At 41.3% G+C, this 17350-nt stretch overlaps 1 protein-coding gene across 1 annotated transcript in view; it reads left to right on the top strand.

The window, feature by feature from the left end:
- Positions 1 to 12727, top strand: part of LOC124152654 (excitatory amino acid transporter-like) — a 28261-nt gene extending 15534 nt beyond the window's left edge. The window contains exons 6-12 of the mRNA XM_046525684.2: positions 2182 to 2224; positions 3741 to 3864; positions 4610 to 4736; positions 5055 to 5288; positions 6807 to 7001; positions 8750 to 8884; positions 9991 to 12727. Coding sequence (XP_046381640.1) covers positions 2182 to 2224; positions 3741 to 3864; positions 4610 to 4736; positions 5055 to 5288; positions 6807 to 7001; positions 8750 to 8884; positions 9991 to 10138 — 1006 coding nt within the window. The 3' untranslated portion in view covers positions 10139 to 12727. The remainder of the gene's footprint in view (positions 1 to 2181; positions 2225 to 3740; positions 3865 to 4609; positions 4737 to 5054; positions 5289 to 6806; positions 7002 to 8749; positions 8885 to 9990) is intronic.
- The last annotated feature ends 4623 nt before the right edge of the window (positions 12728 to 17350 follow it).

The following is a 17350-nucleotide window of genomic DNA, read 5'->3' as shown; positions in this document are numbered from 1 at the left end:
TTCTCTTCATTTCTCATGTAGGAAGTTCTCTGTGTATTTTGTAGTAAAAGAATATCAATAATGTCTCTTATAATTGCCTCCGTAGGGATTTAACTACAGAACATAGTGCTCCTTGTGTGTCAAAAAACGCCGCATAATGGAGATCTGGGCCCCACAGTTAAACATTGACTTACGACAGTCATAGTCCTACTATACATTTGTTAAACTTGTCCCATGTGATTAAACATGGGACCTGGCAATGTATACACCCAGATACATTGGTCAAACATGTCCCAGGTGATTCAAACATGGGACCTGACAATGTATACACCACGAAACATTGGTCAAACATGTCCCCGGTGATTAAAACATGGGACCTGGCAATGTATACACCACGATACATTGGCCAAACATGTCCCCGGTGATTAAAACATGGGACCTGACAATGTATACACCTCGATACACTGGTCAAACATGTCCCAGGTGATTCAAACATGGGACCTGGCAATGTATACACCACGATACACTGGTCAAACATGTCCCCGGTGATTAAAACATGGGACCTGGCAATGTATACACCACGATGCATTGGCCAAACATGTCCCAGGTGATTCAAACATGGGACCTGACAATGTATACACCACGATACATTGGTCAAACATGTCCCCGGTGATTAAAACATGGGACCTGGCAATGTATACACCACGATACACTGGTCAAACGTGTCCCAGGTGATTCAAACATGGGACCTGGCAATACATGCACCACGATACCCTGAAGTCGTGGATCGTTGCTCATGCAATAGAGACCCGTGGAAATCCGGGGTAGAATAGGTCTTCAGCATCCCAGGCTTGCTGTAAAAAGCGGCTCTGCTTGTCGTAAGCGGCGACTCACGGGATCGGGTGGTCAGGCTCGCTGACTTGGTTGATGCATGTCATTGATCCCAATTACGTGGATCGATGCTCATGATGTCAATCACTGGATTGTCTGGTCCAGTCTCAGTTATTTACAGACCGCCGTCATATAGCTGGAATATTGCTGAGTGCGGCGGTAAACAACAAACAAACAAACAAACAAACAATCATGCAATCGAGCCCTGGTTTGTCTGTCTAGGTCCGATGATTCCTGAACCATCGTGACTGCTGGCTGTGGCATAAACAGCATTCGCTCACTGATATTTGCACTTCCTTCTATAATACCGAACGCACCCACACATGTATCTTCACAGGCATTGTATGCAGGCCGTTGCTGCACCTTCTTGGTGTAACTGTATCGTGCCATCCCTCGAAAATAACAAAACAGCTGGTGTAACTTCTATCATGGCCGATACACAGCGTATCTGTCGTCAGCATTCTCATTAAGATCATTTGTAAATAAAGGCTAAATTATGTTTTGCATTTGTGACGAAAACGTGATATCCACTTCAATTGACATAATCCTTCAGGGATGCAACACTTTAAGTGATTTTCATATAAAAAGGTAGACATTTAATATTCAATACCCTTTGAAAGGTATTAATGTCCTCAAACAAAACAATTTACACTGGAGATATGCCGTTCAAGTATTGGTGTCTCTCGGTCCAGCGATTAGATAAGAGGGACATTAATTTCTCGCACAGTCCGGAAGGAGGTTGCGGTCGATGTCGCCATATATTTAGCATCATATCTTGTTTTAACACCACAGCGCTGAAGGACTAACTGACCTCCTGGAACCTGTACAGTGGAGGTCACGGGGATTCGATACGGTCAGCTCGTTGTGGTTGTCCTCGTTTGTTGCAAGTGTAATATCAGTTGCAATCACGGACCATGAGGGTTAATCACAGATAAAGGGTTAATGTTTGTACTCAGAACCCCTGAATACGGTAAAAAGGTTCAAACTTCAAAATAGTTGAACGTTGTTCGTTCCGTCTTTTTAATTATATCGTCCTTCGTTTTACCTCACCGGCCGCTTTTTACTACCATCTCAAAACTTTCACGATTTCACCCCGCTGTAGTTCAATTTCACTGTATGTGAAAAATAAGATAATATCCAGGAATGAATTTAGTTACTTGTGCAGAACGGTAAAGTACATGTGAAAATTGCTCATGAATTGATATATTGTCATTTCTGACCATTGTCTGACCCATGCAACCTGACGGTTGTGTGTTTACGTGATGCACGTAGACTGTGTCATGTGTACAGTACGTTATTGTTCTGTTGCAGGAATATTGTGCCGGACAATTTGGTGGAAGCAACATTCAGACAGGTGTGCTGCCTTTCCAATTATCATACATTACTCTACTAACAGACAAAAATTAACTATAGTATGAAAACAACACGAACGTAATCTTGGCAAACGGATGTTTCCAACGCGGAAACGTGGGTGTACTTTCAGAGAATATCAAAATGAATATTGTATTCATCAATGTCACGCACTACATGTATATCAACTGGCATAAGGTATGACTCATTCGAAATCACATGCACACATGAATCAGTCAGTTTGCAAAACAATTACAAGTATATATATAATATACATTCTCCACTGTTGTATTCTCTCGTTGGCAGTGGCAATTAATCGGTGGAATCTCCTCGGTGGACCGTCCTGTGTTAAATGTACAAACATTGCTCTTTTCTTTTAGAAGGGTCGAGTTCTGACTTTAGGTCTGGCGTTTTATATTTCGGATTACGGACCCGCCGACTCTAATTTTTGAGAAAGCGTATTTTTTTATATAAAAAAATACGATTTCCATTTTTTCCCCGCCGATAGCCGCGTAATCAGTTATCAGTTATATTTGTTATCATCACCTTTTTATAAAAAAAAACATATGAATTTACCGTTGTAAACAAGTAAAGAGATACATAAACGATCTTTGTTGATCTCGAAGCTGAACATGAATAGCCTTCCTTGACAATTGTCTTGTGTTGGAAGTGGTAGAATTTGTATTGTTTCGAGGGGCTTTATCGTCACAAATGGCGGTCTTTTGAGCACAGAATATGTTCATAAAGTATGCCAGAGGCATTCTGCATTTAAAAATGCATCTGGCTTTTTTTCCCTCCTCCAACCCTGGACTTTGGGCTGAAAAATCCGTAATCCTAAAAATAAAAAAGCCTGGCCTTAAACGTAAACACAGTACACACGTTCTGGGATCATATAATTTGATTTTCATAAGAGAACATAAGTTTTACCTGTATCTGTTTCAAGATAGCCAATACTTTTAGCACCCACATACATATATTATAGAAATGTTGAGCTTACAACACGAGAGACATTTGAAATACAGTTTTAATGTAAATCTGTGCATCTGTGCCGTGTTCAGGAATGAATGGTGTGCTCATCTGCATCTGTGTGGGGAATCAGACCTAGACAACAGGGCGTAGTGACATCACTACATCACAACATCACAACATCACAAGGATGGTACAAACTAGTAACTGCTGACTGGTTGTTTTACAGTCACGACATTTACTTCAACATTTACACAGATATCACTTTCACTCGTTAGGTACGGAGATGAAATATTTGTTGTAATAATACCGATATCTGACGGGTACGCGTGTAATGACTTCTACACGTACACCTGTGAGTGAATTATACCTTTACAAAGAAAAGAGAAACTATCATTGAATATCCATGGTACCTGGTCACATGTTAAGGCTCTTACATCATAAATGCTATATTGTGCACACGTTGACATTGAAATGTGTGATGTTTAAGAGGGCTTTACACATTTCCGATCTAATGCGCATGTGTATAATGAGTGTTCCATTTGTTGACACAGGCCCAGACACGGTACGCGTCGTCACTGACGGGGGTGGCGAGGAATAACACCAACACCTCTGTCGGCGATGCCCTCACACACGTCACCAAGTCCCTGGGCAAGACGGACAGTGTCAACGTGCTAGGTAATACACGCTGCTACCTGGCGGGTGTGGAGATGATTCTTGCTCCTGTGTGGAATCAGGGAGACATGACATAGGAGTAACATGCCTTGAGTTATCGGGAGTCTTCGTGCTCACTCGCAACGTCTATCGTTTTCCGACGTCGCAGATAGTTGCTCCAATCTACGCTTCTCCATGCATTCTAATGTCGCACTACCCGTCACACACGTGTGGAGTGGGCTTACAATTATGAGGCGGGCGAAAACTAAACACTTGCATAAAAATCTAATAATAAATAAATAAATTAAGCTTGTGATTGTTAAGGAATACTATTATAAATTTATATTATACATGGTGTGATGCAAGGTATAATATATAGCAGGAATCCACAACTGAATATATAGTGATGGCAAACATGAAACATGACCTCACAACTATTCGTATACCTTACTCGTAGAAATAATATTTATTCAGCAAATATTTTGCGTATGTTACAGTGAACATGTATTCAATGAGTTTACTTTAAGGTTAATGCGATAAAGAAATAGTTATTCTGATTTTCTCATTTTCGTCACTCGTCATCTTTACCTTGAGTATTACGCACGTTGCTCCAACCACTCGGCCGAGGCTAACCGAATAATGTTGTCAATGAATCGATTAGCATCAAGAGAAAAGAGATTTAAACCAATTACTTAATACTCATACATACTCATGTGTGGATACTTTCACACTTTCTTGTCCTGAAATATGTCTATCTGACTTCCTACAGGTCTTATCACCGCTTGCACCATCATCGGCATGGCTGCCAGCGCCCTGAAAGACAAGGCCGACGTCTTCCTCAAGTTCTTCTCAGCTGCCACGGAGATTGTCCTCCTGATCCTGAGAAAATTCTTTTGGTAAATATGCGAATTGAGTATGTCTGAGGATGAATTTTAACCTAAAACAGCTTCTCGGTCTTTTAAAGTGCTTAAAGGGTTGAATTGTGGCAACTCTACCAGGGAAACACGAATGAAGACATTTTCAACCATATTATTCCATGACTTCCTCTTCTACAATTTTAAATGTCAGTCACAGACTTCAGATGACGTTTCAGTTTTATACCTACATTGATCCATATTGTTGCCATTCTGTACATATATAAGTTTGAATGCGATGCTGTTCGCCTGCCGGCATGATGCCACCGTATTTATAGACGCTCTCCCTCTGTTGTTCAGGGTAGCACCTCTGGGTATCGGGAGCCTCATCGCAGTGTCGGTGGCTGGGGTGAGCAACATCACGGGGACCTTCTCACAGCTGGGGATGTTTGTCGTCGCTGTTACAGTTGGCATTCTGTTTCATTCCTTCGTCGTCCTGCCCGCCATCTTGTTTGCACTGACAAGGAGAAATCCCTACGCATACCTTCTGACCATCATTCGACCCTGTCTCATCGGTTTCGCCTCCACGAGCACGTGAGTGTCGGAATGAGTTAAACACCCAGCGGGGATGCGGGGAGGCTGAGGTCCCTAGCATCCCACGCATGTAACGGTCATCTGTAGATGACTGAATGGCTAGACTCAGTGAGCTAGCTGTTGGTGTGTTGTCATGCTCCACTGATCGGTGCTCATAGCTCAGTCAATAGTTGGTCTGGACCAGGCTCGTTTAATTACAGTCTGCCGTGATACACCCAGACTATAACAACAACGTATTCACTCACATCAAAATATATCTTTGATAGTCATTATCACGTTTAGGGTTTTTCTGACATGAGAATAACGAATAACGCCTTGATATTTCTTGAATATTATCAAAAGCAGCGTAAAACCACACTTACTCACTCACTCCACTTGGAAGGAAAAATACTGAACGGTAAACATCTAACGTGTGACAATAACCATCATGCGACATCCTAGACCATGAAATGGCCGTCCAAACAGCCTCCATGCTGTAACAAAGCTGATCCAGAAACGTGCGAAGCCATCACGAGTAGCCTCCCTTACACTCTGTGGCGTTGCACCTCAGTCCCCGAAGGCAACCATCTCGCTCGTGGTTACTTGTGAGTTGAACACGAACATCTTACATTACATCAATAGCCAATTATAGCAAATCTACTGGGCTTGGGAGTCTTCACCTGCTGTTTTCCACCAAAGATGGTGTGCAGGTGTACCATGTATTCCTTTGCTTCCCGTGCACAGAGCAAGGGGACGTTACTTTTACTGGCATGTAGATCAGCTACACCCAAATATGTATCATAGACATTCTCCCCTGAGAAGACGGGCGTGTCTGTTATGTGCGTGACACTTAATCAGTGAGTGCAATGATCTCTGTCCCGTTCCATTAAACATAAACAGGAAGGTTCCGAAGACATTTCAACAAAACGCTTGGACTTATTACTTTCGAGGAAGGCACGCTGTCTGGGTACATACGCTACACAAAGAAGCCACGTTGTCCGCCACAACTTCTCAACTTCTGTCTCCCTTACAAACTGTTATCTTTCATGAAACTTTCTACTTGTCTATTACTATACACATGGCCATGTTTTGTACAGGCGCTGAGTGATATATTCGGAAATATGTATAAGCTATAACGTTACATTCTGTATAGATCAATATAAAAAATGTCGGTCCGAAAGATGATTTAAGATTCAGGCAATAAATAAATAAATAAATAAATAAATAAATACATAAATAAATACATAAATAAATACATACATACATACATACATACATACATACATACATACATACATACATACATACATACATACATTATTATTTCACGGAATAAATTAATTAATCCCGTGAAAAATATAATTATTTTGCTCCCAGTACTCCACAGGATAGTCATGTTCATGTTATCACATGTTTTCTTTATTTTACTTTCGACCCACATACACACATTAGTGTACCAAATTGTGTATACAAGACCGTCATTGTTGAACGTTTTATGCATGAAATCAGGTCTATGTGTGCCTGTTTTTCTTCTTCTAGTGCGGTGGCTATTCCTGAGATGCTAGAATCCTGTGAAGTTAAAAACGGTATTGATTCCCGAGTGAGTCGCTTCGTGATTCCATTTAGCGTAACGCTGAACGCCGATGGCAGCGCCCTCTACATTACGTCAGCAGCGTTATTCATAGCCAATCTTAGTGGCGTGGAGGTCACAACAGGCGTCGTGGCTATTATAGGGTGAGTAAGTCTGTGCATGTGATAGACAACATTCAAATGTTTTCTTGGAACTTCGATAATGAATACTAGGCAACTGATTTCAACATGTACCCCACCTTACACTACTGTGTACCCGATGGCATTTCTATTAACATGACTACTGTAACCTCACCTAGAGTGTGATTATGGAAATATTAGGAGTCATGCCTTGTGTTTTGTAAAAGTGGTTTGTGAAACTTATTTGTTAGAGACACTCAAGCTGACAATAACTATATATAGGGCACGGGTTGCCTAATCTTTTAGGCGGCGCAATTGACAGTACAGAGTGAGTCCACTGGGCGTGCCAGGATGCTGTCACCCTGATCCGTATACCAGATTCGCCATGACTGTTATTCTTTCTGTGTCTCCATGACTGTGCTCGTGGGTTTCAGAAAAGGGACACACGTCCATGATTCACTACACTTCCCTCTAAGGTGATATTCGTGAAATACTGTTTATAGTGGCGTTACTCCCAACACACTCACTTACTTGTAAACCCCAGTGTGATAACGGCTGTATCAGTCTCTCCTCCATGTTTCGGTGTGATAACGGTTGTATCAGTCCCTCCTCGATGTTTCAGTATGATGACGGCTGTATCAGTCCTTTTTCCATGTGTCAGTATGATAACGGCTGTTTCAGCCCCTCCTCCATGTTTCAGTATGATAACGGCTGTTTCAGTCCCTCCTCGGTGTTTCAGTGTGATAACGGCTGTATCAGTCCCTCCTCGGTGTTTCAGTGTGATAACGGCTGTATCAGTCCCCCCTCCATGTTTTAGTCTGATAACGGCTGTTTCAGTCCCTCCTCGGTGTTTCAGTGTGATGGCGGCTGTATCAGTCCTTTTTCCATGTTTCAGTATGATAACGGCTGTTTCAGTCCTCCTCGATGTTGGGGTATGATGCCGGCTGTATCAGTCCCTCCTCCACGTTTCGGTGTTATAACGACTTTATCAGTCCCCCCTCCATGTTTCAGTGTGACAACGGCTGTATCAGTCCCTCCTCGATGTTTCAGAGTGTTAACGGCTGTATCAGTCCCTCCTCCATGTTTCAGTATGATAACAGCTGTTTCAGTCCTTCCTCCATGTTTCAGTGTGATAACGGCTGTATCAGTCCCCCCTCCATGTTTTAGTGTGATAACGGCTGTTTCTGTCCCTCCTCGATGTTTCAGTGTGATGACGGCTGTATCAGTCCTTTTTCCATGTTTCAGTAGGATAACGGCTGTTTCAGTCCCCCCTCCATGTTTTAGTGTGATAACGGCTGTTTCAGTCCCTCCTCGATGTTTCAGTATGATGCCGGCTGTATCAGTCCCTCCTCCACGTTTCGGTGTTATAACGACATTATCAGTCCCCCCTCCATGTTTTAGTGTGATAACGGCTGTATCAGTCCGTTTTCCATGTTTCAGTATGATAACAGCTGTTTCAGTCCTTCCCCCATGTTTCGGGGGCACGGGTGGCCCAGTCGTCTAAGGCGCCGCGATTCGCTGTGCAGAGTTGCGTCCCTTGGGCATGCCAGAAACCTATGATTGTGGGTTCGAATCCCGGTTCGCCCCGATTATGTTTCTTGGTTTGTCAGCACCATACCCGTGCTCGTGGGTTTCACTGAAGTGGTAACCGTCTGAGACCTGCATCACTTCGGGCTTTCCTCCCACATTAAGCTGACACGCCGTGATATAACTGGAATACTGTTAAAAGCGGCGTTAAACCCAACTCACTCACTCACTCCTCCATGTTTCAGAGTGTTAACGGCTGTAGCAGCAATGGCAATTCCATCCGTCCCTAGTTCCAGCATCGTCACCTTATTCATCATACTGACGTCCGCCAACATACCTGTTGACCACATCGCCCTTTTGTTTGCAGTCGAGTGGTTCTTGTAAGTGTAACACTGTAGGGAACAAAAGGAATGTGACACAATCTAATGAAATGCAAGTACACAAATTATATACACACTCTATATTAACGATGCATGGACTGAATGGCAATACCATTCTGTTGACTGAAGACATCCGTCATCTGAGTTAAGATATATTTATTTGGAATTTTTTGGGGTGTTTTTTTCCATTTGTTTTGGTTCCCTTGTTAATGAACGTAGTACATACCGTGTTTCGCGTAGTAGGATACTCACGAGTGTGTGAGCAGTTACTCAAGTACTACTGTCTGAATGGAACACCCTCAGCCATACTGTGTAAGAACGCTGTGATTCACAACCAGCTTGAATACATTTGCCAAGCAATGGATGCTGCATGCCTTTGACGTACCGTGACTGAGGTATCGCGCTGCTTGGAACAGTATATCAGCTACATCAGGGCGTGACAGGATACAGCACGTGCCTGTGTTTTGCCAGTTTAGTTTTTCTTGCACATGCAAATTAGAAGAAGTAGATGTCCGACCCCTTAGGTGATCACACCAACACGCTAAACAAAGTGGATTGAGGTTAACGACGTTTAAAATATGGGTTTATATCACGGCGTATCACCTGAATGTAGGACGCTTGAACTTCAGTGATTGTGGGCCTTTGGACAAAACCACGAGCGCAGGTACAGTGCTGGCAAACATTCGGTCAGAAACCTGGGCATAATTTGTATGTGAACCAATAACGTACAGATCCTGGAACAGATAAGGGACGAAACTCCGCACTTTTTTAGACTACTGGATCCCCAGTTCCCCCATTTGGCGACGTGCAGATGAATTATATTATCATAGCTTATACCCGTAAGAAGGCGTGCATGTCTGGATAAAGGCGAACCAGTTGGTTAATCCCGCGCCAGGTGTCCTTAGAATACTAGTTTTTATATGACTGTAAGTAATCCCCCTATTAGACGGTGCAAACGAGGCGTTATGCCGTACGTTTATCATCCATCCCATTATATATACAGCATACAATTACGACATCACACAATAGGTGTACATCTTAGGGACGCTGCGCATGGATTCCGACATTTCTAAAGTTTCGCGAGCTTTGCTTTTTATATTTTCTAGGGACCGCATTCGTACACCAACCAACATTGTTAGCCATACTTTCAACGCGGCTGTGACATACCGGTTCTGTAAAGCCGACCTTCGAGCTCTGGATGAAGCGAGAACAAAAGAAGAGGAAGCAGAAATAACGTCAATTTCCCCTGCCTGATGGCGTCACGGTGATATGTTGCGCCGTGGTGGACAGGAGGCGTTGCTTATACAGACTTGTTCATACATCAACTCATTTCTGGAACTCATTCGCACCCTGATCTGGTTCAATGGGCGAACATGATGTAACTTCCAGGCATGTTTGTGCACTGGCTTGGGTGGGCATAACATCAAGAGATCCTTGAAGATCCGGTTAGAATTGGTCTTCAGCAATCAATACTTGTTTTAAGAGGCGACTAACGGGATCGGATGGTCAGGCATACTGTCTTGGTTGACGCATGGCATCGTGTCCCAGTTGTGTAGATCGATGCTCACTATGCCAATCATTGGGTTGTCTGGTCCAGACTCGATTATTTACATACTGTCGTCATATAGCTGGAATATTGCTGAGTGCGGCGTTAAACAAAAAACAAATTGCATGAATCAAGGTAAGCAAAACTTTTGTATCTTATATCATTACACGCACTGAAGTCCGTTTGGGTACAAATGAGATCAATGAATTGGAAACAAAATAAAAAACGGGAATAGTCTATCAAATGTCAATACGGCACCTAACAATATCTGCTGTTTGTTATGTTTAGTCCCATCACTGGAAAAAAGTTGTTTTGTGTACATGTTGATATCTTGAAGATGGGGTCATCACGGTAGGAGGAACACCTTTGACGATACAACATATCAACTCTACTGGGTTCAGATCGTAGGACGGCATGACCTTGTCCTTTGACGTAATTGTCAAGCATGTATATACAGGGCTCAGTTTTGTTAGATTTGGCGATTTCATAGCGCTATGATTGTAGCCCTCTTAGGCTATTAGACGTCAGGGCCTTGCTATCTGGATCCTGCATACTGTGATACGGTACATTGCCCATCATAATAAGGGACCACGTTAATTTCCACCCACTCAAGAAATACCCTGCCTTTCATTTCTGTGTGGTAGTCCCTGTCCTTGGCCTTTGATCGAAAGACAAGGTCACAGCCTGGGAGAAAACCCTGACTAGCACAGCCAGCATGGAGAACGATAAGTCTTTCACCTTTTCCCATTGGTAACCTTCTCACAGACTCCTTACAGTCCCCACTGGGTACCCACTGACTGCTGTCAGTGTGAGAGGCACTTACCCTCGTCTCATCTAGGAAAATAGGCTCATGTCCTTCTTCACGTTTCTGCTTGATGGTTCGATGATAATGAGACGAATGACGTCAGATCGTTCACATAACACAGCCCTATTTTTATCTATATCCAAATGATAACAATTAAATCATGTTCGGTTTCCAGTGCTTTAGAAGCTTGTTTCAAGTATTTATTATGCATCCCAGTAAAAGAAATCATGCACCTTAAAAATCAACTGTTTCACCTCAGCTGAGGAGCCAATCTTGTCAGTCAACAACGACGTATACTATGTACAACGTACAGCGTGTGTTTGGCTGTTCCTCCTACGGTTTTGTCGTGATAGTTTCTTAAACAATTGTTTCCATTGATGTGAATAGAAATAACAAACAGCAGATATTGTTGGGTACAGGCTATTCAATGCCGTGTACCGTTTTGACATTTGAAAGAGTATTCCCTAGTTTGAGTTATTTTTTAATTCATTGTTCTCATTTGGAGCCAAACGGACTGTAACTATTGTACGCCTTGGGATATGTTATAACTACTGCTATAGTGACCTAGATAGCTCCCTTCACTACTTATCTGTATAAAGCTGATCAGTTGCTGAGGCTGCATTTGACCTAACCTTACTGGTGAGGGACTGGTCAAGTGTTGATATGGGTAGGATAAGTGGTCGTTTAAAATGCGCTTCGTTTTATTATTCGAACATTGTTATGTCAGATTTAATCTTTGACCTCGAAGTGAATATCTAGTCCAAGTCAACTGAACTGCCGGGACAATGAAAGTTTGTCACCCATGTTTGATGGTGGTTCACAAGAAATGGTTATACATTTGATACGGGTATCATAGCTGTGCTTTGGACCCTAAGTTTACAATGTTTCGGTGATTGTTTTCTGCCTATTAACTTGTAAAAAAAGGTTTGTAATGTTTTGTCACATCCAATTTCCAGTGTATACTTTCTGTTTCCCGTCAGTGTACTCAGTAGTCATGTCACTCGAATTGTGTGTCTCGTATTCTGGTGGCGTCGATGTCAAATGATAGCAAGTTACACCAGATATTTCAAATACAAAAGCGAATTAAACTTTCATCAAAATGAAAGAATGATTGGGTCTATATGTGTTTCATTGTTAAATAGATCATCATCACAAACGGAAAAAGGCATGTGTTTGTGGTGACGGTATGACGAGGAATTACCAGCATTGTAAACCTGGTTCACCCATTGGTCGAACTATGTCCCCTGACAAATCTAGTTTGACACAGCGATGGTCAGTTGTGTATGATTATGTCATGTTGAATGCTAATGTGTTTTGTGTTATTCTATTTATTAGTTTTTATTCAGGAACACCATTTAGTAATAAACACAAATATTTGTACTAATCCAATCCATTTCAATTCATAACACATCTGGGTTAATCATAAGGTGAGGGAATTTTTTGTTTTAACGTCGCGACCAAGATAATTGCACTTATCATCCAAAACTGGCTCCCACAGGAGATATCGCTTGGATGAGATCAAGCGATATCTACACTGTAGATATCGCTGCAATGAAATTACATCACAATGCTTTGCAGACCATTGTGACGTCACTGGTTACCATGACGTCACAATCAAATGACATCACTAATGGCTCTGCTACTGAAGCCGTTTTCAGTACTTTTTACACTGAAGACACTGCTAATTACTGTCTACAAATTGAAAAAGTTGAAAGAATGATGTTGGATGATAAATAAAATCTCACCCTCGTGTCTTTTGATATCAAATATATCAACACTCGTTGATAAAAGTTGCAAAAATCCTCGGCAAGCCTCGGATTTTTCCACTTTTATCAACACGTGTTGATATATTTGATATCAAAAGACACTCGGGTGAGATTCTCTATTTATATAGACACGTGCATGTACGTGTGTGTGGCTGCTTGTACTAGGTCGGACTAATACCGATGTTAAAGCCAGATGAGATAGATACCATGCAGCAGTTTAACGTGAAAACCCCACTCATACACAGTATACTGACTCCGAGCCGACCAGTCCTTGTTATTGTCCCTTAATGCCGAGCGCCAGACAGGGTAACAACAAGTGCCATATTTAAACGTGTTCTTGTATGACTGTAAAAAATCGAGTCTGGACATTATTATCATGAGCATCAATCGGCGCTATTGGGATACGATAACATGCATCAATCAAGACAGCAAGTCTGACCACCCGATCCCGTTAGCAGCGTGTTACGACAAGCATAGTCGCCTTTTACGACAAGGATGGGTTGCTGAAGACATATTCTAACCCGGATCTTCAAGGGTAAATACATGTCAATAATACTATATTTGTATTCAAGGTTGTTGTTTCTAAAACTGACATATTTATCAGCACACGCAACCTGTTTACACTGCCATTATGTCAGACACAGAAGTAAAGGCTACAGGCATGGCTTCCGGGTACGATCACCATTAGATGTATAAAGTATGCATATTCAAATGGAACATTGTGAGCTAAAGTGGTTGAACGTGTCAGGTGGCATATATCGCTCAAAACCGGAGTTGCCAACAGGATCCATTTAATGTCATGTACGACTTTATCGGGAGCCCAGCTTGGGTCTATCGACAGCCCAAACACGGTTTTGTTCATCTGCTAGGTCAAAGTTTAAGATGTGTATTATTCAGTCTGTCAGATGATGATTTACAAAAATCCTACGTTGGCTCCAATGACAGTATCGTATCTAGGCCGAGACATGAAATGGACACTGGAGTCGGTTTTAACAACATTTCCGATGTTGCTAAAAATGTGTCAGTGCTTGCACAGGACTGTTTCGAGCATTCAACTGTATCACCAAGCCTTTATCGGTTTTGTATGCTTGAGAGGGAATTTTAGCAAAGGTTTCTTATGTTTATAGAGATAGGTTTCGTTTGTTTTATTTGAACCAAGCTGTCCTCGACTGTTTAGTGTACTGTACTACATTTCTGAACAACATCAAAGAAAACTACATAGACGACATGAATATAACTTGCTGGGACTATGGTGAACACACAAATACACAAGATGTACACGTAATTCACGACCACCTTATTATTTCTATGACATATCAAACAAAACTTCCTCGTTCTTGCAGCAGCATATTACACTAACAATATTAATGGGGTGTTCACATTCCTCAGTGCAAGGGGTTATGTAGATGCTATTTGTATGTACATAGTCATGTTGTGTGTATATATACATGACTTTGTACATACAAATAGCATCTACATAACCCCTTATATATATATATATATATATATATATATATATTATACCCGATTATGATTCTTGGTATGTTGGCATCATACCCGGGCTCGGTCGTTTCACCTAAAGCGGAACAAGTCTAAGACCTCAATCACTTCTGGCTTTGCTTCCACATCAATCTTTCAATAAAAGAACAAGTATATTCATCTTGCATAAGCTCGGCACAGAATTATTTATATATGCATGTCATAATTATTGAGTCATCGTTTATTTCTATTAAAAATGCATACCCATGTTTGTGTTCAAACGAGTGTGTTTAATGTGCGATATGGCTCATTGCTCCCCCACAACAGAAGGCCATGCTGTGATCTCACTGCAGTAATCACTTCGTCAGACACTGGGGGCTCTTAAGTTATTTCTGCACCAGCTGGTCCTTTTTCCCCCGATACACGTATAGAGGGTGGGATGTGGAAAATAAACTGCGGCCCAAAACAAACGTTCCTCCGTGTGAAACTGTCTGCCTATTCCATACACTGAAACATGTAACAGCACATTCGGAAGTCTGAAGTGGGGTTTCATCCCTTATCAGTCTCATTCTCTGCTTCTCTCTCCTTGTAAGGATCTACCGGCGGAAACCATCTGAAAGATACTCAGTAGATTCGTTCACTCAATCATCTATTTCACCACAAGGCTTCCTTTACCCTGCCAATATGATCAACATGTTACCTTTCAAGGAATTAAGACACAGTATGATAAAAGAGTAACGTTTAACATTAAATATGCACTGCATATGTCGCCATATTTAATTGTCTAAAACAGGTATCTTAAACGTGTTATGTACAACATGAAATAACATGAAAATTACTGAACTACATTTTTTTGCTTTCAGGAAATGCTTTCATGTTCATTTTTATGAAAAAGATGAAATGAGAAGTTGTAAAATAATCAGTTTTATCATATAATGGGTAGGTTTCTCGGCAGGATAAAGCCAACGGATAAAAACGATATCCGTTGGGGTCCTATGCGGATAGAGATGCAAATATCAAAGGTCAAGTAGGGACTACTTTTACTGTTTATAAACAAACATGGCGTCGCGCTTGTCATTCGGCGATCGAGTCAGAATTAACCATCGGGAATCTGGATAAACTACAGAGATAATTGTTATCATTATCAAAAGGTCAGTCTTATATACTGAAAATCAGTGTCTAACTGTGACGTAGCGAAGGCATTTTATAAGTTTTGGCAACTTTGGAGAAACAATTTTGCGAGGGCACGAGGCCTAGCGAAGCGGGATCAGTTGCCATATCTGTGCTTGTAGACCTCTGCGGCTTGAAACCTTCTCCACAAATTAAAATAGTTGTATTTGGCCGAAATATGTTTGAATTGTTACCTTGTTTCGTTTTGTCGCTGTGTGTACATCTGACTACACTGCTTAACGTTATGACAGGACAGACCGACTGTCAACAACGCCTGACTATGGCCGTGACGTCTCGTAGACTAGGTTTAGAGTAGTATCCCTTTGACAAAGGGCAGTTACTCTAGCGGACAGACCGATGGATTGCCGCGAAAGGCAATTAAAAACAATTGTTGTTTTGCGAATATGTTGCTTCGCCGCTGTATAAGAAACAGATTTCAGTTGGAACTATATTGGCTACTGTCACTGTCCGACTGACACATCCCTTACCCTGTGACGTAATAAATATTAATGCGCGCATTCCAGGAAAACTCGCAGTGTTTGGGTAATGTTTATGAGAGAGGGAGAGCGATTTTGAAGCACATAATTAAAGAATGACATTATATGATAAAGAGGTTATCCTCTATATATATGTTCATAATGTATTAAACGAAAGCTGAATTATGTGGGTGAGCCTGAAGATTAGTAACAGTGTGTTGAACAACGGTTTTCAAGGGGAGTGGAACTGGCTTCTAAGTGGACACAAGACATCTTACACGGACATTCTGGTCGGAAAAACGGTTTGTAGAAAATGCATCGCGTGAGACAGAATAAGTCAATATGATTTTAATTTTTTACTCACAGACATTTAAAGTGATAAAATATCTTTCCCAGATACAAAACAGTAATTATGTATCAAGCAGCACAGAGTGTCCAAGTGAGTAATCGCTTGAAATAAACACTCAGATCAAGTAGGCGTATGTAAACATTATTTTCTCGTCGTATTGATGTATTTAGTACTTACTCACAATGTTTCTTTAAAGTTTATTTTACCACGTACACTTTTTATCGCTGACGAAATGAAGATAAAGAAAAGTGAAACGTTATAAATCAGACATTGTGACAACATCATATTTTCAAATGAAACATTAAATCATGAATGCTTTCTCGTATCCAGAAAACAGGTCAGTGCTGCGTGTACCTTTGATGTGAATAATAATATCTGAAATCATATTTTAGCGGACTGCCTCCTTGGTAAAGCGGCCATTGATTCACGTACATAGGTTAAACTAATGTAATAGTCAATGTCGTATATAATCGGGTAGCAGGTAGGGGTCCGTCTAGCCATTCTAGAAAGTCCGCTCGTTTCGTACAAAAGGTATCTAACGAGAATGAGTGTAGTATTCTCAATTTATCCCTAATAACAACACCCAGGGTGATGGTACAGTAAGGTAAAACCGTGTCCACTAGACAGTCTCAGGGTCTCAGTGGCTAACGTCATATCTCCCAACAAGTCAGCCCTATATCTCAAGCATAATTCAATTGTTGACATTTTGAATGAAAGGAATTAAAAAATCATATTTAACAACCTACATATTACCAAATACAAATATAATATTTGTTCTCGTTCGTTCAATCTATTGTACATTTTGAAGTCGTTTTAAAGGTTCAACGAGTACTGTAATGGTCTGGTATTATGAGTGAATTTAGAATATGAATGGT

The sequence above is a fragment of the Haliotis rufescens genome, unplaced genomic scaffold (assembly GCF_023055435.1).
Source record: "Haliotis rufescens isolate VD_foot unplaced genomic scaffold, xgHalRufe1.0.p SCAF_9, whole genome shotgun sequence".
Lineage (NCBI taxonomy): Eukaryota > Metazoa > Mollusca > Gastropoda > Lepetellida > Haliotidae > Haliotis > Haliotis rufescens.
This window is presented reverse-complemented; position numbering and strand designations above follow the sequence as displayed.